The sequence below is a fragment of the Aphelocoma coerulescens genome, chromosome 19 (assembly GCF_041296385.1).
Source record: "Aphelocoma coerulescens isolate FSJ_1873_10779 chromosome 19, UR_Acoe_1.0, whole genome shotgun sequence".
NCBI classification, from domain to species: domain Eukaryota; kingdom Metazoa; phylum Chordata; class Aves; order Passeriformes; family Corvidae; genus Aphelocoma; species Aphelocoma coerulescens.
Genome location: NC_091032.1, coordinates 3792850 through 3819339, shown reverse-complemented (window position 1 = coordinate 3819339; position 26490 = coordinate 3792850). Strand labels below are relative to the sequence as shown.

Sequence of the window (26490 nt, the reverse complement as noted above, 5' to 3'; positions counted from 1 at the left end):
CTATAGGTACCCTTCCTATTGTGATACTCAAGACACCCAGTTTGACACATTATTATTGGAAAAAATTATATTTTGGAAGAACTCACTACAGAAGGTGACAGAATTCCAAAAATCAAATTACATGAAAATATACATCGCGATTTTCTTTGTACATTAGGTGAGGAAAACTCTGAAGTAGAAGGCAAAGCAGATGAAGGGCCACAGAAGAGAGTAAAGGAGAGAAACTATTTTTGATACCAAACCCAGAAGTTAGTCATTTGAAAGCCTACAGATGTGCATGCTTGAACTCAACCTTGAGAAAAAACAAGCCTCCCCCACACACACCCCACCCCACAAACAGGCAATGAAAAAGGCAAACCAAAAATTTCACCCATAAGAAGCAGCTCATTCCTATCTTGGACTAACTTAAGTCAACCAAACTTCCAAGTGAAAGCACTCAAGTCCTTGGAAGTTAAAAATCCATCAGGCTGCTCAGGGGTGCTCCATGGCCAGTTTTATTGCTATACCCAATTCAAGAAGGATGAGTAATTGGGTTTAAAAAAGGGGTGGGAGGGAAAAAAAGCACCTTTGAGACTACAAAGGTCATCATAAAAGAAGACACAAGTAATTGATAGCAAATCCTTTCAGGGTTTAATTAGGAAAATTTTAAGTTTTGATGGGGGAAATAAAAGGGAGCACATTTCCAAAAACCAAAAAAAAGAGATACTAAACTTTAATAAGCAAGAAATTTTAATTAAGCCTCAGTGGGTCAAAGGAAAATTAAACTGGGAGGAAAAAAAACCAAAACCAAAAAACCAACTTAGTATCCTAATTGGTTTTGACATGCTTCACAAGTTGTTGTTTTTTTTTTTTTTAACTCAGGAAACAATGAATAGGGAGAGAAAAAACCTGCTAAAATCTTTAGAATTTACACAATTCTATCCCTAACTACAGACAGCATTATTTGGTACAATGTGTATTTGTGGATGTACATGAACAGTATATATATTATCCGGATCATGTTGTGCTATGTACACATCTTTACAATTCTTCCTGAAGGTTAAAGCAGTTCATTAGATTTCAAAATGCGTAATCATCTTGTGTTGGCACTTGTTAGGCTCTTGTCAGCATTGATAACTGGCATGTTTTATTGCAGCCCAGTTCCAGCCAGTGTTTGCCAACTTGTAACAACAGAAGTCCAGCAATAGGTGGGTAGAGTGCAGGAAAAAAAACAGTGCCATGTTTCTCAATTGGAGACCTGCAAAGAAATCACAGGTATTAAAATAAAACCCCTCCTCACCCTCAATTATTTTCAAGATATTTCTTAAGCTTGAAAAAGTAATTAACAACTATTACTTGTTCAAGAACTTCACATACCTCTGGACAGAAGATGGATAAATCCAAACTCATCACCTGAGAAAGACTGGAGTTAGTTCAGCACACCACATGTGTATCCAAGCTCAATTATCAGACTTTCTGGCTCCTATTACTCGTGTTGCTTGTGGAGTGCATAGTGTGTAAAGCTTTGATTATTCACACATAGGGCTAAACACTGCAGATTTATCACTGAAAAGTCTGTGCATTACTTACTGTGAATGGTAGGTACAAATGGCACAGCAGTGCTCAGCAAGCACTGACACCACAGCCCCCAATCACACTGGGCTGGTTTGAAACCAGCTGTGGCCCCTTCTCATCCAATTCCCTGCCCATCACTCACTTGGGAGGAGTCACCAGGACTTAGAAAAGCTTTTGCCTTCCAAAAAAGCAACACAGCCAATTACTTAAAATATTTGTCAAGAGCATTGTTTCACTATAGCTAAGTTCAACATGGCAACAGAGCTGAGGTTAGTTAAGGATACTCTGGAGTGTTACTCACAGTGACTCCCTTTCTCCAAGACAGGAAAAAAAGAGTCAGCTGCATTAACAATTCTTGCACTCCAGTTATAGGCAATTGTACAAGACTTTCTGTTCCTCTGCTTAGTCTTTTGATCAATATTAAGCATTTTTCATGCTTAATCTGTACTGGAAAAAGTTCCTTTCAATCAAAGCATTTCTGCAAAGAGAGACTGCAGAACGAATTTGTCACAGATGGAGCCTTCCCCCAACCCCCCCAGTGCTAATAAAAGGGTAAGAAAGGAACTCTCTCCTGTACAACTGTGATGAAAAAAACTACCTAGCAGAAGAATGTAGTATGTTGTTCTGGTTCAGTCAGCACAACCCCTCTGAACTACATACAGTGCCATATTTCTGTCCCTGTGAATTATGTATGCTGTAGATAACCAGTAAATATGGATTTGGAGTTTTCTAGCCAAATGGATCAGAGCAGTTTATTTGCCAAACCAACCATTAAGAAAAGGCAGCTTCAACATGAAGCTCTGTTTTGCTTTGAAAAGCAAGAGTAGGAAATTATTAGCTCATGGATGGAGTTTTCCCTTGGCATACCCAAGATAAAGTGACCAAAGGCCAGGGATTTAAGAGCCCTGCTTTAATACAGAGCTTTCTATGAGAGGTTATTAAAAAAAAAAAAAAAAGGTCCCATTAAAACTGAGATGGGATTGTGTAAATTAGAGTTAAGTATCTTGAGTCAGAAGCTCTTTAACAAGGTGGCATAAAACGCAAATATCACGTCAGCTACTCTCAGGTCAAAACTTGTCCAGGCTCTCAGATATGCCACAGTTCAGTTTCCAAGCAGAACACAGCTGTTTTTATGACGTTATTCCCAAGCCTTCCTCACTAAAAATGTTTTTTTTGGGCTGCAGAAGAGAACACCACCTCTCTTGATATTATTGATGGGTAATATCTTAACTTGATGCTTTCTGCTGTGCCAGGAGACTTTCTATAAAAACTCCCATAGATACCTGATGCAAACCCTTCTCAGTGGTTCCTGACAACCTCACTGAAGTCTCATTTAATACCTAAGTGCAACATGTCACCAACATCTGCAAGATAATCTGCAACTCCTGAGATAACAAGACTTTTAAGATGCTTTTAAGATTCTAACAAGTGTTCTTCAAAATAATGAATCTCAAAGAATTATCACCCCCTTCTATCACAGCTCCAGTAACCTTTAAGTGCCATTAATAAAGCAGGATGAATTCTGATAAAGAGAAGTTCAACTTCTGAACAGCATAAAATGCAAGAATACAAGAGAAGCTCCCCAATTTTGGCAGAACAGGCTGTCTAGTGCACTTAAATTATTTTAGTCTTTAGTACTATATACAGCCAAAGAGCTCCACTGAGATCATGCAGCTGAGAAGAAAGGTTTGCGTGTTTCTTTTGCTTTTGACGGGGGAAAAAAAAATAGTTCAGCAACACTTAAGCAGGAAATCCTCAACTCAGGTAACTGACTTGTCTTGAGAAGGATACTTACCCTGAAAAAAGTGAAGCTACTAGCTGCTGAATAAGTGTCACTCAAAAGCAGTTTCTTGGCTTTTTCTTACACAGCGGGCAACTTTTCTTTTAAATTCTCCATTTCTGTCTTCTCTCCATTCTTTCTGTAATTGAATAGACAGCTTTCAGATGTCAGTCCTGCAACAGTGCACAAGCTCTAGGAAGACTCTTGGTGTTTATGTTTTCAGACATTAGCCATCTAGTCAACACCTGTATTTGCTTACAATCATTGAGATACTCACTGAAAATCTGTGATATTCAGGACTTTTGAAAGTTTGCTCTGGGTTTCTGTGCCCGCTGCTCACAAGACAGTGAGGATGTAATTTTCCCCCTGGATTTTAGGCATACTCCAAGACTAGCCTGGTGGCTTACCAGTATTTCACACTGTGCTAAAATCTATTTGCTTCAGCCTGCAAAGTAGCAGCAAACTCAACCTGTAGACCACAAGCTGTTATGTGTTAATGTCTTTAACTGCAGTGGTGAGAAAGGTACACAGGTACTGTGGAGCCAGTAGTTACTCTGAGATATATTTTTTTTAGGACAGTTTTAGTTCCCTTCAATCTAGCCAGGACACTCCAGGACAGAACTACAGAAGTCACAGTATCCAGAAGAGGGACAGCAGTGTCTTTCAAAAGCAAACACTTCATAGTTAGGTATGGCTGTAAGATATTGGCTCTGTGAGAAAGACCTTAGGAGAATACTCAGCTCATCTACAGGGCTGGTGTCTGTGACAGGGATCTGATTTCAGAACTGCAGAGATGAAGAGCAAAGATAAAGATAAGCAGGAAGATAGGTAAGAGGGGAGTCTGAACCCAGAGATGCACACATCAAGGTATCACAAAAACCTACATGAAAAAGTGCAGCCAGGTTGTTTTGTGCCATGCTCACAATGAGCTCAGATGAAAGCACAGGAGCATTGTGTTAACTGACATGCTGGGTACTACCTTCCAGTCAGAAGTGGTGGGGAAAATATAAAGAACCCCTCATTTCATAAAGTTCTAAAGTTCTTAGTTTCTGATATAAGCAATATATTCTTACTGCAGGGGTGAGGGAAGGGGTTAAAAACCCCCACATTGTTTTACCTGATGCAATCTAGCATACAACACCTTTTCACCCCCACTTGGAGTGAAGGTTGTAGTACACTTGAGTGAAAAATGGCATACCCTAACATTCATCACCTCCAAGATCACTTCAACAATCAGCACACTGGAGAGCCCAGCATGTCTTAAGTCTCCTATGAAAGCACAAATAAGGCTACTAATTAATTTGTTCTTTTTCAGCAATTCATGCAGCAAACATTTGGTTCCTTGGATTGGGACACAGGACAGCTTACACAAGATGGCTTAAGGCCAAGAAAAGCATTGAATTTGTGCCCTCGGAGCTTCAGAGTCTTAGTTTTGGTTTCTACTCTTTGTATTTGTAGTTCTATGAATTGTTCAGATTTGAGTAGCAAGCAAAGTTTCCTATTTGACAGCTGAATCTCCAAATATGTAATTTTAGGTCATGAACTGTTCTATTTGCTTTTTCAAAATATATGTTCAGGCTCCTGATCCTCATTTTTCTCCCACTCCAAGAGACAGTACTCCAACACACATAGTTCATTTTTCCAGAAAGCAGGTATATCCCCTGGCTCCTATAATTCTGTGAACTGCCTGTAACACCTTATTCACTAGACTCACTTAAAAGCAGAAATTAATGACAGCAGACAAAGTATCTTATAGTTACTGCCAAATTTTATTACTGTAGTAAACACAGGAGCTGCTGATTCTTCATTACCCTGATCAGTATGTTTTTGCTAATATGAAGAGGTCTCTGATCCAGCAGGAGAAGCCAACTGCTCAAGCAGCACTTTAAAAGTTCCTTGAAACATGTCATGCCACAGTCAGAAATATAGTTCCTAGCATCCAAAGTGATGACTCACTACTATCTTCACAGGCAAATTTGGATTTTCTTGTTCTTTCATGCTGGGCTAGAAAAAGCTGTTTTCATTTTTGACCTTTACCCTAAGGCAAATTCATTTTGTGTCTAACTTTTCTAAGGAAAAAAAAAATAAAAACCCCACTCCTGAAGTAGGTGTCAGAGTGGGGCACAATACAAAAAGTCTGATGTCAGGAAGGTGACAAGCACAGCTAAAAGCATGTGCTTTCTCCAGGGTTAGGCCAACTACATTCAACATACATGAGTTTGTGAACTGAGGAATTCTAATTGCACTTTTAGCATTTCATTAATTACTTGCTCCTCTCGGTGCTCTCAGGTTTGCCAGCAGGAAATGTCCATGTTTCCCGGGTGTCTGTTTCCACCAGTAACATGACACAAAAAGGGGAGATCCAACACTTAAAAAGGTTGAATGAGGAAATTGTTCACTACAACTTTTTATTTGTTTTCTGTCTTTTTTCCATTAAATTTGTTCCACATGAGTCTGTTCCCATGATGATTTTTCAGCAGAACTCAACCACCTTTGAAAATACTCACAACATAGTAAATCAAAGGCTCCAGGAAACTACTAAACTTCACCTGCTTTGGGAAGGCATAGCTCAGCTAACAGAGCAGGTTAACATTCCTTTACAAAACTCTGCATCTCACAATTCCCATCTCCTTTTTCCTCACTCCCACAGTTAAAAGAGCTAGAACATCTCTTTTGTGAGAGGACAACACTCACTGCTGAACTGCAATTCAAGAGCACGTCAGGTGAGTGGGGCCTGAAGTCCGTTCCCCTATGCCCTTCCAGAACTGAGATTTTTCCTCTCCCCACCACAAACAGTTCTCAACTATTATTCTGCTCTAAACACAGCTCTTCAAGAGAGCTGATAGCTGTGTTCCCACATGCACACAGCACAGGCCATGCTCCAGAACACTGTGCTGCATCAAACGCTTGCATCTCACTTATGCCTGCAGATTCACCCTGGTCTTTGACTATAAATCAGACCATTTTTCCTCACTCCTCAGCCACTCAGACTAGTCTGGGACAACCCTTCCTGCTGAGTTGAAGGCCAGATGCCCAGTGAAGGCTGTGAGCACCTTCTCAGAGCACAGACCTACACAGTCAAACCTACTGCTCTAATCCATGGGACAAGAAGACTGTTCTAGAGAGGTGAAAGAAACTTCCCAAGGGTAATTAGTAGCTCTATCTGACATCATCACTGCTTTTCCCAATAAAAAGGTAGCCTTAGCCTGTGATAGAAAAGGTTCTTCCCAAAGTTACTGTCTGCTAAACTAGAAACAGAACTCCATTGCAAGGTTTCTACATTGAAGACAATTGGCAGACCAGGGAAAGTCTTACCGCTGCATCAACATTAGCGGGAGAATCACCATTGGGATCTGCCAGCATAGAAATAACACTAATCATTATAGTTTCCACTGTGTGAATGGGAAGCCAGCGTTCCTCAGGTTTTTCATAGCCATATTTGTCTTCTCCAGGCTCATGAAGAATTGAAATGCAGACATCGCCGTTCTTGTCAACTGCAAAATAGAACAAGGCATATTTCAGCAATGAACAACATGCTGGCATTTCTTCAGGACAGTCATGGAACTGTTCATCTTCATTCCAGCTAGTCTGAAACACGTTAGTGAAAACACTTTATAAAGAAGGAAAGTAATTAACTATTGCAGAACTTAAACTGTAATGAACAGGGCTTGGTGGAAGTCTGAATGTGCCTGAACTCCTGACAGAGAGGGTACATGGGGAGGAAGGACTCAGTCTAGCATCATGCTGCAACTCTCAAGACTATTTATTTAGACAGGCTTCCACTACAGCTTTTTCTGTTAAGTTCAGCAAACTAGAGAGTCACTTTTCTTCCACAGCAACAGCATCAGCTGGATATTACTGGAACATACTGAAGTATGATTTAAACTGCTGGAATTAGAAAGAGCCTGACAAGTACTCTGATATTTCCAGAGCCGAAACTGACACAGCATTAAAATATTCCCTGTCCTTTTGATGGGAGCACTGTCTCCTCCCACCTTTCAACATCTACAGTTTCTGAAGCTGAAGAGCATCTCTCTTTCCCAGTAAAACCATCTTCCATTTTATTTTACCTTCCCATCTAATCTCCAACAGCCTATAAGTAAATGAGACATTAGGAGAAGTCTCCTTTGGAGGAACTGAAAGATTTCTTTTCATGCTTCACTAGATGAGGACAACCTTGGGCCTTCTATACTGAACTGCCAAGTCAGTAACAGCAAGATGAAATATTTGAAGGTATAACAAAAGGCAGCTATAGAACTCAAGTTTTTCCTCAGACTAGAATTTTGCACTTAGGAAAAAAAATTAAGAAAAAAATCCCTTAACAATTACCAAGAATGCAAGAACCTACTCTGACTAGCTTCTGAAAATACTTTAAGAGTATTTTATGCTCTCAGAGCAGCACTATTAAAAACTCTGCCATTGTTAATAGCTCTCTATTAAGTGAGAATGGCAAAGTAAAAGCAGGGTTTCATATTTCTAACACAAACAGAAATGTATCTACTTGTCTTCCCTGCATCTTAGTTCTGAACTGCAAAAAGAAATTGAAACTTTGACATTTCTTACCATTCGGATGCCAGATTTCTGTGATGAATTTCATTTTTGGCGGCCTCAGTGGGTAGTCTTTTGGAAAAGTAAGATGAGCCTTGAAAACACCACCTTCACTGGGGAATCAAAAATATCTTAGTAGAGTTTCTTGTAAGCTTAAGCTGAAGATCAGAACTTATTGATGTATCAAAACCTCTAAGTTTACACCTCACACAACATCATGTTGGTAATTAACAGTACCAACACTTCCATATGCAATGTAAAGCATTTCTACATTGAGAAGATCCTTTCACAAGATACTGCCAGTTCTCCAACATGATTTTTTTTAGAACTAGGATGATATTCCAGAGGGGAAAAACCACAGGGAAAAAAAAAAAAAATCATCAAAAAACTGCCAAGGAATTTCCCATCTGGAATCACAACTTACATTTTTTCCCTCCCAGTACATTTATTAACAGGAAAAAAAAAGGTATTGCCAATAACTGCCTTTCTGATGTCCAGCCCAGAAGACACCCATTTTCCTCTGTTAGAGACCTCAGTCCTAATTTTGTGGTCTCAGTCTGCAGCAGTGAGCCCCAGGGAAAAACTGCAGAAAGCTCTGGCTGTGTCTACAGCATTAAATGTAAAAAGACTTCCAATGCTACCTTTTCAACACTAAGTTAAAGGGACTCAGGCATGACAGTGAGGTGTTCTGCATTAGTTACCCACTCAACTGGAAAACAACAATAAACAAGAGACATCCAGGTTTTATGTGGAGTTATAAGCCAGGAATAGTCCCTTTTGAAAAATGTGAAGGCCTGTATTAGATGGAAAGGTTTACAGATGGAATACTTTGCTAATGTCAATAATATAACATTTGTCCTGCTACTGTCATTTCCTCTAACTGAAGGTTGTAACAAAATTTGGAATTGCCAAGGCAGAACAAAAAGAGGAACATAAACCTCCAAAGAAGATGGCAGGAGTTGCACTGATGGCAGGAGTGTGGCAAGCTACTCCTCAGCAGCCACTGGAAAAAAGAATTGCTGTAGAAAACTGCTCAGTGCCATTTTTTTCCTGTATTTGTAAAGGAGTAGGAATCTCTAAAGTGCACTGGCTACTGAGAAAATAACATGTTTTACCACCACTAACCAAAGGTGTGCAGTTACAGCAACTGTCTCAAAAAACCCCCCAAACAAACAAACAAAAAACCAACCTCAAAAAACACTGCATTTAAGTAACTTGGCTCTTTGAAGCAGCTGAGGGGATCTGAACCCATGGCACTCATTTTTCACAAGTTTTAGAAAAGGCAGGCAGTTTCCAAAGAATCCTTCATCCCAGGAAAGGTAAGAAGTCCAGAATTTTAACACCCATAATGTCAAGACAAAGGAGAGATAGACTGCATTTGTTGAGAGCCCCAAACTGGTCAAACCCTTTCTTTGTAACTGAGAAAGTCCTTCTTTCCCTTTTTAAAGAAGCAGATCCTAAAGCTACTAGACTGCAGGGCATCCCTGGTTGCCCCATATCAACTGCATATAAATAAAACCTTTAAACTGGATATACATTAGAAATCAGTTAATGAAATACAGCTGTCAATTAAGGGAGATCAATGCCATTTTTAGCAATATTCCTGATAAAAGGGTTTCTCTCAGTAGACTAATGCACTATGTCTAAAGTATTTTCAAGTAAACTCAGAATAAATTAAGTGGGACCAGGAATGAGACTGAAGCTTGAAAGTTGGTTAACTTAAACTATTATGCAAGACCATCCTTATCAAACAGCCCAGGGAAGAAGGATTCAGTGTAATACTACCCTGAAAAACAGCAACTGGGGATTGGAACAGAAGAGAGTTTCTTATCTAAAAAGCCTCAAAAAAAGCTCGGGACCTGTCTTGAGGTGACTTTATGCTGTATCCCATATCACTGCCCATGCCCAGAAATTAGTATATATGCCTTTCTATGCCTTTAAACTGAGCCTGGGGGGGGGGGGGGGGGGGGCAAGGAGAAACTGAGCAAAACTTCTCCAAAGCAGTTTTGCAGCTTTGTTTTCATGTTTCGAGGACACAGAGATACAGACTCCTCTGGCTTCTAACAGCAGCGGCAGGAGTGAGAGGAAGCAGTTTTGTTTTCCAGCCAGCTTTCGGCCAGTTTTTCAGCTTCTTTTTCTCCAGAGAGAGATGGAGAGTTAAACTTCTGATTTTTTTTTCTGGAATTTCAGATTTTTTCCCTTTTTCTGCTGGACTGCCTCAATATCAGAACATATCAGGAGGACTTTCCACTGAGCACAGAGGGCCTGGCCCTGGGCGAAGTCCCAGCTCCAAGGAGGAGGAAGACCAAAGGGAGGACTCTAACACTTTCCCAGGTTTTTCTCCACAGTGAGAGGTTTTATTATTTAGCAGTATTATCCTTTTCCCATGTGTTTGTTAAATAAATAGTTTTTATCTCTTTCACTTTCCTTCGAGGAAAAAGTTTTTTTCCTGAACCTGGTAGGGGAGGACTGGCTGGTTGTAACCTGCCTTCTATCAGAGGATGTATTTCTAAATTTGGCCAAACTGCTACAGGACCCTATAAAAGTGGAGCAAAAAAAACACTACTGCAACTTTTAACACCTAAGATGATGAACAATTAGAGGCAGCATTTCTTTACTGTCAGTATTTATAAAATAGCCATGAGAATATAACAGAACCACAAGACTGTTCAGAAAAGGCAAAGAGAAGCTGGAGGAAACATTATCACGCAAAACACGAGAACCACAGTGTAGTGAGCTTGAGGAAAAGCCAAGCAATTTGATTGCTGGGTTTAAGTACTTATTCAAAGTCTGCCGATAGACGTACACAACTCCACGCTGCAACCAAAACTGACCTCAAGTAAATGTCACAGGGCTTTTTGTATCAGTAATTTACTACTGCAACATCTTAAGATAACAAAGTTCATCTTCAGGAGTACACTTCAAACTGACCTCTCCTGAGCATAGAACCTTTTCCCAGAAACTGGAGTAGATGATCACCCCAAAGTACTCCAGGTGACACTTGGAAGTTCCCTCATCTCAAACCGACAGGATTTGAAGCTAATTCTGTGGACTGCTGCGGCTTCCTCCAACTACATCCCGCTTGAGTTGAGTGTTTTCCTACCATCACAAGCATGAAGTTGTAATGGTTAAACACAGCACTATCAGCTGAACTACAGCCTCCCAGCAGCAACAGCAAATAGTGGATTTTATCTACCTTACTTACACGTGAAAGAAAACAGAAGCCGCCTCTAAGTGTACCTATTCTCTTTCTTTTCCATACAAGTACAAAGAGATCAGTGTTGCCTTTTCCCAGGGGAGCAAAGCAGTTTAGAACTTCTACATAGCAAATCCAGCTATTTACACGTATTCTGCTAGCAACAGAAGAGCACTACCTGATTTAGCACTAAAGTTTTGGTTAGCTTCTGCTCACTAGGAGCAAACTAGAACTAGTAAATCCGAGGTCACTTAAGTTTCTGTATAAGTATCAGTACTTACTATAGTGTATCTGGAGGACCAATAATAAGGACTTCCCATCGATAAAGATCATTGTCATCTATTAAGCCCGCTGAAAAGCCTTCCACTGGATTTTTGTTGAGCTCTGTGAAGGGAAAAAAAAAATTAAGAGTAACTTTAAGTGTTTATAATACACATTTGCTGGTTTTGCTCATGTGTCCATACATGACCAAAAAACCCCATGACATTCAGTGCTTGCTTATGGACCTATGGCCTGGGTGAGTACCCTCAGCTCCCCCCACTGCAAACACTTCTGCCAGAGCTGGGACCATGTCTGACCCTAAAACTCTCTGAGTACACCATGACCAGAAGGGCCAGAACAATGCACAACTATGGGACATGGTCTCCTAAACTAGATACCAATGAGTGCTCAAGTCAGGAAACAGGCTTTCTAATAATAAAAAAGCTTTCCAATAACCCCAATGAGTCATCTTAAACTAGAGTCTGTCTTTAACTCTAGAAATTGGCAACAGCAGACCAAAGTCACACAAATGTTTTTATTTTAAAGTAACATTCTACTTCATTTAAATGATTTTTTTTTTTCAGAATCTGAAAGCATTTGAGACCTGTGCCAGTAAATTCTGGAGATAATGATTTACTATACTTTGAACTAGTAGGAGAAAACATAGAAGATAAGCTGCTGTGCTGTTCCAGTATGGGGTTGTCTGTTTTTATTTCTTCCTTTTGCTTCACAGTTTTTTCCTTCAGTGATAAGCAATACAGCATTCTAAGTGTATAGGCTACTTCATACAGTTACTGCCAGATAGAGGCTTCTCTGGAAATAGCTACACACAAGTCACAGCTAGGTCTAGACTCCACTGAACTTCTGTTTTCAGCCTGCTCCAGGAAAAAGACCTGTAAGATCTGGAATTAAACACTTCAAATGAGTTTTGCCTATAATCCAGTGGTGAGAGCAGGAAGGCAAGAACATCTGTTAACTGACAGCTTCAGGTCAGAAATTACATTAAATGCCGTATTTATGCCAGATTCAAATTCTTCATCCAGCATTTCCAACAGTACAGACAAAATCCTGATAGATCTTGGGTACTTAGAGTATGGGAAGGGGGGAAAAAAGTTATTCTTTCAATTGGTCAGTAACTTCCAGATTAAATTAAGAATGGTAGTTATTGGGGAAAAAAACACCCATATTTATTTTACAACCTGTCAGACACCATGCAGCCCTCATTGTTCTGTTCCACAGCACAGTTTGTCTACATATTCCCATTTTTTAAACCCAAAAGCTGTACTTTGTGTTGTTTTCTCAGCATTACACAGACTTAAATTCAGAGGGCCTTATATATAATGTTCTCAGGTACCTGCAGCAGAACTTCAAGTGAGAACCTTGTATCTTTCTGGAGAAAAAGCTGCCAGTAAGTTCAAACTGGTTTGCCCACAAGGCTTGCAATCACTGGTGGCTAGTTAAGTTCTGAACTATTTAAAGTGTTGTTGAAAAAGGCAAGAAGAATCAATTCAAACCCTACACAGAGGAATCCAAGTCCACATGGGGAAAACAAAGCACTCAGTTCACATGAAAGACCAAGGTCCTGAAGAGGGAGATAGCAGGAACATCAATTTTGGTCATTGCTAATTTAGTCAAACTTATCCACAAAGATGACACAATTCTAAAATGCCAAGGAACAGATATTGGAAGGGGTTTTCCTAGGAGCTACTCAGAGGGGTGTAATCAGGAGGTGAGGTCAGCCACCCAGTCCCAAAGGTGCAGGACAAAGATTTGGGTCTTGAGCCCAACCACGTTTTTTCCAGACAATGCCTGAAAAAAAAAGGCAACGTCACAGGCTCTCTAACCAAGATGCCAACTTCAAACCCAAAAGCTACAGCATGGCTATGCCTCCTCCAAGCAAATCAGTTTTTAGACTCTAGCATCTATGAAACTTTGTGGAAACAGCTGCACAAGCCAGAGTAACTACTTAATTTTAGCTGAAAGGACAGATAGCTTGGTGAGCATCTCACATTAAGAGAGCGCTTCACCAGTCCCTTACCTCCTTAATACAAACATTTCTTCAGCATGGTCTATTAAAGGTTCCACCACATCAGTAGTTGAATATAACCTGCTTTTTCACACAGGATTTCATTTTAAAAATTGCCTACTGCTTATGAAAAAAGCCATCTCTGCTCAGGACACTTACACCATCCTTTCAGGTATTATCAGTACTGTAATACAGAATATCCACCATAGTAACTACAGAAGTCAGAATGGAAACACTAGGTTTGAGTATCTCACCTAAGACATGAATTTAAGCCTGTGAAACACAAGTCCCATCATTTCTGCATTTCCGCTGAGAAAAAAGGATTTGTGTGAGTTGTGTGTGAGCTGCTGTAACTCAAACTGCTCACATTTAGCTTCTTTATTGTTTCCAAATTATCACTGCTCACTGATAAGATTTTAAAGACTGCCAGAACTTAAGACTAAAAAAATTCAGAATGTTTCTCTCTATTTAAATATGCCACACTATTTCCGAAGCCAATATACACATTTTGTTCTCTATCTCTTAATGTGTGCCGTTTCAATTTCTTTCTACATCTGTCTCAGCATCAAACAACTTTATCCCTAAGTAGTTCAAAACATTTTTCGTGTATTTATTCCCAAAGAAAGACAGCTCTTATACTCCAACTCACACCTAGGACCATGTACCACTATATTGCAAGAGAATTTGAGAGAAGGAGTAAGAGTCCTGGATGCCAACTCCTTTAAAGTGGAACATCTGTAAACTGTATGAAAGGGATAAATCATTCACAAAAATCTTCAGTTTAAACAGTTAAAGAAGTTTGCTTAGTGGATGTTGCCTATAAACGCAATGCACACAATACTTCTTTTACAAGAGGTGGCATCAGTGTCTGCTTGTGAAAAGGTTATTTTCCTTCCATGACAGCAATACTGAAGCACAGCTGAAACAGCTGCTGATTGCAGAAATACTCTGAGGAAAAACAATGAACATAAGCTCATACACCTTCTCCACGAGAGGTATGCAGAATTACCAACAACTTAAAAATGAGCTTTTCCATCCAGATTATTTATGCTAAACTAAACAACATGGCTGGTAGGCAGACAAAAAAGGAAGTCTCAGGAAAGTTCTGCACTGAGATATGAAAAGCATCATCCTTGGCTGCTTTACCATGGATAGCCAATAGCTGCTACTCATTAAAACTTGACAACGCAGAGGCCCAAGGTTTGTTTGGCTTTGTTTTTTTCCCTGGATATAGTCAGTGCTGTGTATCAGGAAAGCTAACTGGTAATACCACCTGTCTCTTGCCTCTCTCTTCACTAGCTGAGCCTCACACAGTAGTGAAATCCGTGCACCAAAATCCCAGAGGAAGAGTGATGCAGGCAGGGCACAAAAGGAATAGACACAAACACACGGCTCAGTCGCACAGGGCTGGTGCCAGGCTGGTGTCACTGCCCGGCAACCGAGTGACACTGACACTGCACCCAGAGCAGGGGACACCTGCTCCCTGTGCCTGTCAGTCCCCACCAACCACAGCACTGAACTGCTTGCAGCCTCAACAGGAGCTTCCCTAGACAAACATGTGGATAAAGCACAGGATTCAGTTGCCTTCTCCAGGTAGGGAGAGGGGAACAAATTCTTAGTGCAGGTCCTCTACAAAGCCCTGATGAAGAACTGCCCTACAAGTCCTGGAAAAGCAGAGGAGCAAGACACCTAAAAAGAACTGGATCCTTCCACATTTTTCTTCCAACAGCTTTACTTTCAGATTTCTTGTGCAGCTAAAGATATGCTGTACTTTTTAAACGTAAATGAGTACATTAACATATTTCCATCGTGTCCATGCCTAAATGCCACTTACTTGCAACTACTATATATTACAATCTGTGGTTTAGTATTTTTGACAACATTTTTTGCATTTCTGATTATTTAATATAATAGGCATTTTTCTACCCAGTAAAAGAAAAAAAACCCCAAAACATTCTTACACTCAGTCTAGAAGCAGTTTCAGGTAGAGCCCTTTGCAAACCAAGCAGCAGCTGACAGCCAAAGCAGCACACACCTGGACAGCTGCCAGGCAGCAACATACTTGGAACGGAATCCAGTGTCTGCTTATAAATTAGACATTCAGTTCCTTTAATCCCAGTCCTGAACCTGGGATTAAATCCAATACCTGATTTGGGAGGTGAGGAAGACTAAAGGCCCATAATCCAATGGAGTTGTTTAAATCCAGAACAGACTTAAAGCCCCATGTCTCCCTTTTCACATGATCTGCCACACTGTCTGTCCCTTTAGCTCTTACTAAAACAGAACTAAATTACCACTGCCTTAAACTTGAGCCAACACAGTACCATAGGCTGCACTTCCAGTTTCAGTGTTTAGTTTACATCAAGCTACCGATGTTCCCACACTCACTGAAACTGCCTTTATATAAGCCAAGAGACTTCACCAATCCCAAAGCAAAACAGCATCAACAAAAATGACTAAGCAGAATGAGCCCCATAGTTCCATGGAACAGCTATTTACGGCATCCAAACTTTTCAGCCTGACGTCTCACTCAGCCAGCCACTGCATATGAACTCTGAGCATTTAAAGCTCCATTACAGTACAAAACTTTCAAAAATATGAACTCCAGTATTTTTTAACAGCAGCCTTTTTAGTAGGTTACACAGTGTTGGAGTTTTGTACAGCCAGTGGAGAGAGTACAGCACAAAACCAGAGACTAGGGAGCCCAAGTCCCAGCTAAGGCTTCTGGATAAACCATCTAGCTGTCTTACACAGCTCTCAGAGCAAGCAGGCCATTATCAGCACTTTGTATCTGCTGCCCCTTAAGCTCATGTGGTCGTTGCTTTTTGTGAGGCTCAGAACTAGTCCAGGAGATTCTAACAACTGTTCACACCGCAAATCCTCATTTTAGACTCTTCTTTCTGCACCCCACCCTGTGACTTCCATATAGTGCTATTACTTCACTAAGGCCAGTTACGATTTCCAAAACTTTGTTGCCCGCAGACCCTGCTGTAGAATCTCGCATTTTAGAGAACTCAGGCTGAGATTATGATACAGTAACATGATCTCTATGTGGAGATGTATTTCCCAAGCTCTCCATATTATCTGCTTTCATCATGTTCTGTCTTGCTCACAAGCTCATCCAAGAAGTTCAGACAAAACGTAGCACAAAATATGCACACGCTCCTGATAGCCACTGTGGGAGTAACAAATAGACAACATTTAAGACAGAACAGATTGTCTCTGAAGGACATTGAAACTATTTTGAAGGGAGACTAAAGTGGTAAAGACAAACCTGTCTTAAGCAGAGATTCTACCAACCATTTCAGTAGCAGCTTTAGAACTGACTTTAGCCTGGCAACTAACTAATTTCCAGTGCTCCACAAATCACTCCCTCTTAATAAGGGAAGCATTTCAGACTTCTACAAATCAAATTCTCTGAGTTCAGAAAATATGTAAGAAAGCTTGCACAACTAGCATTAACAGGCAAGTTGCATCTCAGTGCAGTGCTGTGCACCTTTGCATACTGCTTCAGTTGCCATCTCCTCAGCTATACCTGTGAAGTCTTCCATAGGTTTGCACAGGGAAGTAGATTTTGAAAGGACAGAGGACAAGGTTTCTTGTTTGATTTTTGGTTTTATTCCCAGTCAAATTCCTAGCCATGGCCACAGTTCAGCTTTGCAAACAAGTAGGGAGCAGCACTAGCCCAAAGTTCCTAAAACTGACACTACAGGTATGAGGATTAAGGTACCAGTGAAACTTGAGTAAATAGAGATTGGAACTCTTTTATGAGTAAGGTGTCACTCTATTCTAGAATTAAGCTAAAAATTGAGTTTCTTGATTCTGTATATTCTGGAGCTCCACATAGGAGCTCCACACAGGAGTCATGGCATACCTGGAGACAGACAACTGGAAGTTCAGGTTAGTTATTTAGTGGAAAACTAAGTCTTAACACACCAACCAGGAGCTTGCAGGTCTTTGGTACTGACTTGGTTCTTAAGGAGTTCCCTGTAATCCCTTAAACCCATGGAGGTGGACACCAGTAGACATTGTCAACGCTCCTTCAGATTTCTCTCTCATGGGTCTCAAAACCAGCTCTTAGACAGTCTCAACTAGAGCACAGATCACCAGCAACCCAGTTTACCCAGCCCACGGTCTGATCCTGTGCACCGTTTCACCTGAGAGTCCTAGAGACAGGCAAGAACAGTCACAACCTATTTTGAGGCATTTCCTTTCTGCAGCACTCTTCATACATGGACCCTTCTGTGTACACAAACTCAAACCAGTCCTTTCCCAACATCCCACACTACAGAAGGAAAGTCTGTTTCCCCCTCCGTCAACGCATTTGCCATTAAGCAAATATCTAAACTCAGTAACTTAAGTTACTGTAGACCACATTGTGCCTACTAAGCCCACAAATATTTTCTTTGAAAACAAACGTGGTGTTCAAATTACTTTCCTGTCCAAATCACTGGAAATACAAAACATACTCATCTGATGAAAACCTTTAAATGTCATAGTATTGTTTTAAGTTTTGAAAGTTATGCTTCCAGAATTAAGGTTCTCAGCAGTAAGTTCAGAATATATGTTCAAATCACTATCAGTCACGTGATTTTGGTAGAAATCAAGATAAAATGTTTCCTGAAGAGACTTCTTTGACTAGACTGCTAGAAGTATGCAGTGTATCCCATCAGACCAGAATCCAGCAGAGTTATACCACCCAGGTTAAAATGGAGGTTGAATAAGGTCTGCTAAAAGACCACAACAAAATAATTCCCAGGAAGTTCTGAATTTTGAGGGGAAGTGTTATGAGGAAGGGAAAAACAAGGATAGTAAAAAGAATTGGAAGAACCCTGATTCTGAAACCCACATGTAAAAGGAAGCAATTATGTCACCAGGGAATATTCAGTGCTTTGCCCATAGAGTCAACTGCAACACAGGGCCACATTCATCTCTCACACTCGGCGTAACAGAAATGCCACCTCTGCTTTGTCCTCCATGTTTGATGCCTGTTTCCACTCTTAAGAGGTAGACAAGCATTCAATGGCCATCTGCCTCTGTCTGTACTTGAGATGGTCACCCTCAGCAGCATTCAAGACCTCTTATCAGGGTAAGCAGTTTCGGAGACACAATTATCCCAAAGCAGTTGTCAAAAACAGGTCAGATGAATCACACTCTACACACACTCACTTCTCTCACCTACAAAGGAGACTACGAGTTTCAGATGCCTACTGTATGCAACTGCTGGAATTGGGGAAGACCAAATTGTGCCATTCTAGGCACCATTAATGTAGCTGAGTTTATCACGGACAGGAGAAGTTCATTAACTTCTTGCAAGTTATTTGCAAATTACCAACAGACTAAAGCTAAGAAAAAAAAATCCATCCAAGTATCTTCTGAGCAGTCATATACACGTTAGTCATGAAACAGCACTGCTGCACAGAGCCAAGGATTCTAGGATGTATATGGTTCACAGACAAGAACAGAACACCATTAGAAATCCACTGAAAAGTCTCTATGGCATGCCTATGCCACAGGGAGATGTTAACACCTGAGGAGCTCATCAGTAGCTTTCCTTGTCATATGCGTACGTTCTTGTGCAAGTCAAGGACAATTTTTCAGCTTGTTTTCTCTCCTGCTTATAATATGAGTAACAGGTTTGCATACCCTAACTTGAGCCACATTGTTATTCAGAATTGTTGTAAGACATTCCTTTAAATGACTCTTGACATCACCATCTTCTGGATCAGCACCAAATACCAGCCAGCTAAAAAAACAGCCAGCTTGACCTATGAGGTGTGTGATGACAGCACAGAAATAGGTTTCCCTTAACAATCCACACAGAGAGACTGTATGTGAAAACCTTCACGGAGGGTTTCTACCAAAAGTCTTTACTATTATTCTAAACCTGGGCAAAAACTGCTAACATTTCTGTCCAGGAAAATAATTTTTATGGAACCCTATTTCAATTAGATTGCTATACTTAGTGTTCTTACAAGGTCTGGATATCTGATCTCTGCTCCAGCTGACACGCCTTGAACTCGAGAGTAGGAAAGATAAGTAAATTTGAACATTTACACTTGCACGGTGGCCTAAAGCTCAAGCCTGCTAGAGACTGTAAGTGAAAGATCTCATCAAGACCAGACACTGACAGATATCCACACACCACTGAAAACTGAAGCACAGAACAGGCACAGCTTGGTGAGAGCAAAGGCCTGCATGTGAAACGTTGCCTTGATTCCATTCCCATGCACTGGAACAAAAAGTGGACAGGAGAGTTTCAGGAGTCACATGTCCTCTCCCTCACGGAAGCCACCTGCTCTCTTTTTTCCAGGCACCCAAGTCTGCACACTCATTTTAGTATTTGGTTAGTTCTTGATTTCAGAACAGCAGCCATCTTTCAGTTCAGTTCCACTTCATTAGAACCCCATCTCTATGCTAGGAACAAACTGGTGTATTTCAGATCAAAACAGAGGTTGATTAAACACACTACAGGAAGAGAATTTAGCAGAATGCCTATTTGAGGCAAACAGGTTTCATCTACAAAGGTCATTTATTTTCAAACTGTTTAACATAGGGCTTTGAGGGAACTAAAAACCAACTTGTACCAACCACAGAAGGGACCAAGTAATCCTATGTTAGTTGAATATGCACGTATTGTTCCAAGTCTGTCCTGCATTAAAAGAAACCTCAACAGTATAAAGAAAAGTCAAAGCAGAATCAGTTCTAATTACAACATGTGGTTTCACCTGAAGACCATTCACTCTACATCAGTTTATCTTAAACAAAAAAAATACATATATAGCAAATCAACAAATCCTTAGTTTGCAGTTCTGCAGCAAATAACCCCAATACTGGAGTTGGAATCAGTATCAATCACACAAGGCAAGACATCTTAGTTGGTTTTGCATGATTTAACATCTCCAAATGAAGCTCTTATCAACAAAGCAGGAATTCTTCTGATGAAAGTATTTTCTCACATGGCATTAATTGTGCTCCTTTCAGAGGCTCTCCAGCAACATTCTCCCACTGCACTATTCTCCAACAAAACAGGAATAAATCACTCTACTGCCAGATCCTGATATGCCCTTACTTTGGTGTAACTTACAATGCCTTGTTTGGGGCAAGCAGAGAAGGAAAAGAACTCAGAGATCATGGTTAAGTTTGGTTCTTTCCCTGAAAGATTAGTAAACTGACCTAGGCAGAGCCAAGGCGGTGACTCCTTGATGAGGCAGCTACAGTAGGTTTATGAAGCAGGTTATTGCTTCATCCTGTTCAAGCAACTGGTTGAGTCATCAAGCCCTTCCATTCTGAGGTTTAGCTAAACCTCACTTTCCAAAACTGCCAGCACCCCTGAAATTTTGCTGGTGGCTGCTGTTATAAATATTCTTTTCTTTGAAGATGCAAAGTTCAGATAATTTCTGCAAGAGAAGCATTTGGAAAACTAACACGTAGCAGGCAAAGTTTGCCATTAGTCACATTTATCATGTTATTTACAGTGCAACAGAAATTCAGGCTGCTTGTGCTGTTGTAGTGACTGGAGACTGAGCAAGATCTGTGTTTTAGCAATGATACTGTCTATAAAGCCATCTTGAGCAAGGGAGCTTTGATAATTCTGTCAGCACAACCTCACAAGAAACGGGATTATCTCATTTGCTGTAACAGGGCCCTACACTGCCAGGGGATTAAGGTGAGTGCTACACACATGCTGTACCTAAGTACCCCAAAAAGCATCCAACCAAAAAATTGATGGTTATCTAAAAACATGAAAGAATCTTCTAAAAAAAATATGCAGGGCTGCTTTTAATTTCAGGACCATTTCAAATGCTAAGTTTGACATCTGCAGGACCTTGGAGTCTTAATTGTTGGGGATAATACAGAATATTACTGTCCATATGAACAGACCTTCACAATGGAGGTAACATGCAATCTAGTACCAAATTAATACTTTATATCAGTGCCACTCAAATGACTCTTATAGACAAACTTACTGTAAGCCAGTGCTCAACTGTAAACAAAGGTTTCTTATACACCAGCCACCCCAGAAATACACATCTCAGCTTTGCTGTATTAAGCTATCCTTCACTCCACAATTCCCTCTCCATTCACTACTCAAACAGATTTTTTAAAATGTAAGTCCTATCTAATTGCCAAAAATTCAACTAGCTCAACATTACACGGCAAGGTTCTTCCACAGAAGAAAGTAAAAATTGTTCTACTGTAACATTAAGTATTTAATACAGTTTTCCAACTTGTTAATTTTTAATTAGACATTTCTGCTTTGAAATAGAAGCTGCATACACTTTAAACTGAAATAATGCCATGTTTCTCATGTTTAAGAAAAGCATTAGTGTGGCTTTTTCTGTATCCTAAATTGGAGATTATTTACAACCTAGCACAACGTCAGCCAACAAAGGCATGGTTATTCCCATTTCCAATGCTCCATGTTTATGTTAAAGAGAACTCGCACTTCTAGTTCCACTGTGTGCTACTGATTTAACTGCATCCTCCCTATGTGATTTTGCTGGTTGAACTAGACATGTCTGCCTACTCTAAAGTCTCTGTGTCAGCAAGAATTTGGCAGAAAGATGAAATAAAAGTATTCAGAGAAATACTTCAGTCTGTAAAACCTTTGGGCTTGACAGCTCTGGAGACTGGAAGAGAAGTTTTACACCCTGTTGTCTCCATCTCCTTTTAAAGAACATAAAGTTTTGGGGCTGTAAAAAGAACAGTTTATCCTCCACCAGCTCCCCTGGGGGGTGAACTCTGCTAACCCAGTGCTACACCAATCTACATACTTGCTGAAGACTTTTTTTTTTTTGAAGTTCAGAGGCACTTTTTTTTTTCTTTTAGTTTTTCCTGCACCTTGCCTGGAAGAAATGGACAGGTCATGGCTTCTATTTCACGTTGTTACCAAACCACAAAGTGCCCCTCTCCTTAAGAAAAAAAAAAAAAGTAAGAACAAATATGCTTGAATTTTAAGATATTTCCAGAAGCTGCTACAACTTACAATTAAGTTGATTTGAGATGGAACACCATTTAGTTTTACAGATATCCATAGATACACTGCTGATCCTCCAGCTATAGTTAGACTACCCTCCTTTTTAAATGGCTTTGGTATTAAGAGATCCAAACCCATCACTTCCTTATCACTTAAAAAAACCAAAACAAAAACCATAAAAACTACCTGAAGTTCTTACTACCTTGAATTGTTCTTGTACCTAAATGGGGGCAAGCACATGTCAATATAAAAACAGCCACTACACTAAGTCCCTGGGGATCCAGCTCAATATTTCATTAGCAAAGGTGCTGTGAAGCCACATAGAATTTGGGAGATTAAAATAACAACCCACATCTAACTTGAAGCTGTATTTTGTGACTGTCATTGAATGTCCCTTCTCTCAGAGCACTATCAGCATCCAGAACATGCCACTGAAGCACACAAGCATGTTGTACATGGTGCTGTGGTACCAGCTCCCTGCTCAAGTTACAAGCCAGCTTGCTTTAGGAAAAAAAAAAAATATAGGAGCCTGTCTTCATACACTTATTGGAGCAACTTACTTCAGGTCGTGTTCTGAAGTTTTGCTCTGTTTGATAAGACCCATCGTTTTACATCTCACTGACAACCAGCAGCCTCATGGGTTGACCTATACTTTGACAAAGTACTCAGGAATTAAAACAGCTCATTAAAACAGCTCTGTGTCAGACACCGTCTTTCCCCATAACTAAGAACCAAAGCATATGGGGGACCAAACAGGTAGCCACTCTGAGAACTACTGTTTAACATTCCTCCCTCCTCCTGCCATTGTTTTTTCTTCTCAGCATCAAAAAGAGATATCCAGGGTCTCACCATTTAAGACTTTTTATACTCCTCAACTGTTCCACCATTATACAGGTTTCAGATTCTCGCTTCAACCTCCCTCCATTTCTGGATGTCTTGCTTCAACTTCAGATCTCTTGTCATTACTGAAGCACAAGCAAATGATCTAAAGCAATTTAAACTAGCTTAGATCACATGACTCACATCAACTGTTTACTGTCCTCCAAAACCCAACTACCAGGTACAACCCCATAATTCACCACACTGGATATAGGCAAAACCTGCATGGGAGCAGAGAGACTGAGTATCAGTCCCAGCAGGGCAAATACCAGTGGTGACTCTTGGTTTGAGGAAGAAAAAAAACAGTATGGGTATAAACAAAGGGACACAATGGAGCAGCTGAGACTTGGAAGAACATAAGTCAGCAGTAGGGAAGGAAGATCATGAAGCTCAGTCTCTGCACTGTGACTTCAAGCAGCCTGACACCAGAAAAACCAGTGTCAGTCCAGTGCCAGCTCAGTTCAGATGTCACATAGAAAATAGTTTCTTCCATATGTGATAACTTTCTCAGGTCAGTTATTCCATGTAGGATTTTTGAAGAGTTCAAGGCTCTTCTTCAATGCTCACCACACTTCATGCATGCTCAAAGTCACTTTTAATACCGTTTCAATTTCTTTTAATACATGTAAAGGGATACCAAAGGTATTGATATTACTTAAAACACCATCCCCCCACAATAGCTGCATGGTTCAAGCAAATGGCTGCAGTCAGTACAGCTGAATCAGTAATAGGGGCAACTGGAAAAGCTCACCAGTTTTTACCAGTACACGAGAAACCTTAAGAAAAGAGTGAGCAGAAAGTTAAACAGAAGTTAACACCTAGATCTAGACAGAAGTCTACAAATCTGCTTACATATCCAACCAGTCTGTGCTTACACAACATCTTAAGACCTCACAAGACAAAAAAAAAAAAAGAAAAAATACACCACAGAAGCTGAATACTTACTATCAAAGGAGACTTTAGCTAAACTTTCAACTTTCTTTTGCAGAGCACAACTAGTAGATTAAAAGAGAAATTTCAGGCAGCTGAACAACTATTCTGGATTACCAAACGCTTGTTTTTATCAAGGGAGAGAGCAACTATCCTACACTATTGTTTCCCTTAAGAGATCATATATAGGAGAGAGAAGCTTCACGTCACATCCGTGGAGCTCCTGCAGTTAAGCTCATACCGAGGCAGTATGAGCTTATCTGAACGTGCAGACACCTCACTGAGTGTCACTAATAACTTCAGCAGTTACCAGGGCATTAACAGGTGCATGCTGATGTTCAGGACTAAGGCCACAGTATGAGATTTTTAGCCACGGTACTAGGTTTTTTGTTTTGTTTTTAAAGAGCTTCACCTTAAAGGGGTAAAACCCTCTCTGCTAGTAGTTAACGATATTGAAGTTTCTCAAACTGGTCATCAGCCAAACCCAGAAAACAGTGCTGGAGATGCAGAAACACACCATCCAGCTTGCTATGCCCGGTTATGCAACCTCATCTCCTTACTGCTAACAATGCTGCTTTCCACCTTTAGGCTTTCAACGACATTAACTGAAGTCTCGGGCCAAAATCTTCCTCCGGGAATTCCCCTGCCACTCAGTGACCCTGTCCCTTTGTATGGCTAGTCGGCCAACTCCAGCCAGCGCTGTAATTGCCCGAGTTTAGGTATACCTAGCACACATTTCCTTATCTGGGTACGAAGCAGTTTTTACGTAAGGGGCGAAAAAGGCGACCCGATTCTCATAAGGTACCGGGCGGACCCGTGCGCTTCCTCGAGTGGACCGCCGTATCCCGGCCCAAGAGGCAGAGGATGCGGCGAACATGTGCGAGTGGGGGAGGGAGGAAGGGAGCGCTGCCGGCTCGTTTCCCTTTAAGTGTGGCAGCGCACACATGGAGCCGCATTGTGCGGCCCCGCGCATGCGGGTCCCCTCGGCGGGGCCGGGCCGGGCCAGCTCGGCCGCCCGCCCGCCCGGGGACAAAGGGAGGGGGCGCGGCGACACCGAGCCCGGCTGACACCCCGCTGACACCCCGCTCCCCTCCGCCGCCGGCTCGGGCCCAGCACCCCGGCTCTGTCCGTCCCCCAGCCCGGTCCCCAACTCCTCCTCCCCCGCGCCCGTCCCGCCCTCTCGCCCCCGGCGGACCCCCCCCCGCCCCTCCCCGCGGATCCCCCCGCAGCGGTCCCACCCGCCGCCCCCCGCTGCTGCCCGGTCCTCTCCCCCCTGCCGGTGCCTGCGGAGCCCCCGGCGCTTCTCCTGACAACAAAGGGGGCAGCGGCCTCCCCCTCCCGGGCACGGGAGGTGAGGGGGAGCCGGCGAGGGGAGGCGGGACGAGGGCACCGCAGGTCCCCGCGGGAAAGGGTGCGAGTGCGGGGAGTCAGCCTGGGCCCGGAGTGCCTCGTCGGGAGGTGGGGGAACAATCCTCCTTCCTCCCCTTCTTTCCGGCGCCTCACAAACACCCCCAAACATCATCCCGCATCCCCCGCGCTGCGGGACGAGCTCCGGCTCGGTTCTCCCCCCGCCCCAGGGAGACGGGGCCGCAAGGGGAGGGAACGAGGAGTCCTCCAGGCTTGGCACCGGGGGGGTGGTGGGGGTGGGGGCCGACGAGCGCGGCTGGTGCCACCCCGCGCTCCCCCGGCGGGACGGGGGCAGCCGAGGGGACGCTCCCCCGCCGTGCCGGCCCCGCTCCCCTCCCCCGGCTCCCCTGGCAGCAATCGCCGGCCGGGCTCCCCCTCCCCCGCTCGGCCTAGTTCCCTCGGCTCCCGGCTGGGCACAGCACGGCGAGGGGGGGCCGTAATCTCCCCTTCCCCCTCACACACACACGCACTCCCGCCCGCCCCCTCCCCGAGCCGGCGCCCCTTCCTTCCCCCGCTGCGGGCCGCGGCCCCTCCGAGGCCGCCCGGCCGCTGCTCCCCCACGGCGGATCACCCGCCGCCCTCCCTTCCTTCCTCCGCCGCCAGCCCAGGTACCTGCTAGTTGTCTCCGCAGTAGCAAGGCGGACTGGAGCTCCGTCATTCTCCCCCGCTCTGCCCGGGGAGGGAGTCCCAGCGGCGGCGGGGACGGCGCGGCTCCTGGCGCTGCGAGAGGCGGCGGCGAGCGTCCCTCAGCCCGTCCGCTCCGCGCCCGCCGGGGGTCTGGCTCGGCGCCGGCCGCCACAGCACGCAGGGTCCCGGGCAGGGCAGCGCGGCCGTGGCTCCGAGCCGCCCTCCGCCTCCTGCTCCGAGCCCTCAGCGCCGCCACCTCCTGCTCCCCCCGCCAGGAATTTCACCGCACTCGGGCCCGCGCA

The 26490-nt window shown here is 42.5% G+C and overlaps 1 protein-coding gene across 3 annotated transcripts; it reads right to left on the bottom strand.

Annotated features, from left to right (window-relative positions):
• Window positions 1-607: 607 nt before the first annotated feature.
• UBE2G1 (ubiquitin conjugating enzyme E2 G1) lies at window positions 608-26490 on the bottom strand. Of its 3 annotated transcripts, XR_011155872.1 has the most exons (7): window positions 26174-26490; window positions 11360-11462; window positions 7898-7995; window positions 6650-6828; window positions 3350-3473; window positions 1357-1392; window positions 608-1237 (listed from the first exon to the last, which is right to left on the bottom strand). XR_011155872.1 is itself a non-coding variant. In XM_069033191.1 (6 exons), the coding sequence occupies exons 1-5, from the start codon at window positions 26217-26219 to the stop codon at window positions 3387-3389; spliced, it is 513 nt and encodes a 170-aa protein (XP_068889292.1). In that variant the 5' UTR covers window positions 26220-26490; the 3' UTR covers window positions 608-1237; window positions 3350-3386. The 3 variants fall into 3 exon arrangements, 2 of the variants coding, with proteins under 2 accessions (XP_068889292.1, XP_068889294.1); XM_069033191.1 differs by lacking the exon at window positions 1357-1392; XM_069033193.1 differs by lacking the exons at window positions 1357-1392; window positions 26174-26490 and having other exon boundaries at window positions 7898-7990; window positions 11360-11447.

Bases quoted from the DNA above. Each gene is read 5' to 3' on its own strand.
- UBE2G1 (XM_069033191.1), bottom strand. From the start codon at position 26,219: ATGACGGAGCTCCAGTCCGCCTTGCTACTGCGGAGACAACTAGCAG. The intron at 11,463-26,173 runs GTACCTGGGCTG...TTCCCTTCACAG, and splicing joins ACTGCGGAGACAACTAGCAG to AGCTCAACAAAAATCCAGTG. The intron at 7,996-11,359 runs GTAAGTACTGAT...TTGATTCCCCAG, and splicing joins GGTCCTCCAGATACACTATA to TGAAGGTGGTGTTTTCAAGG.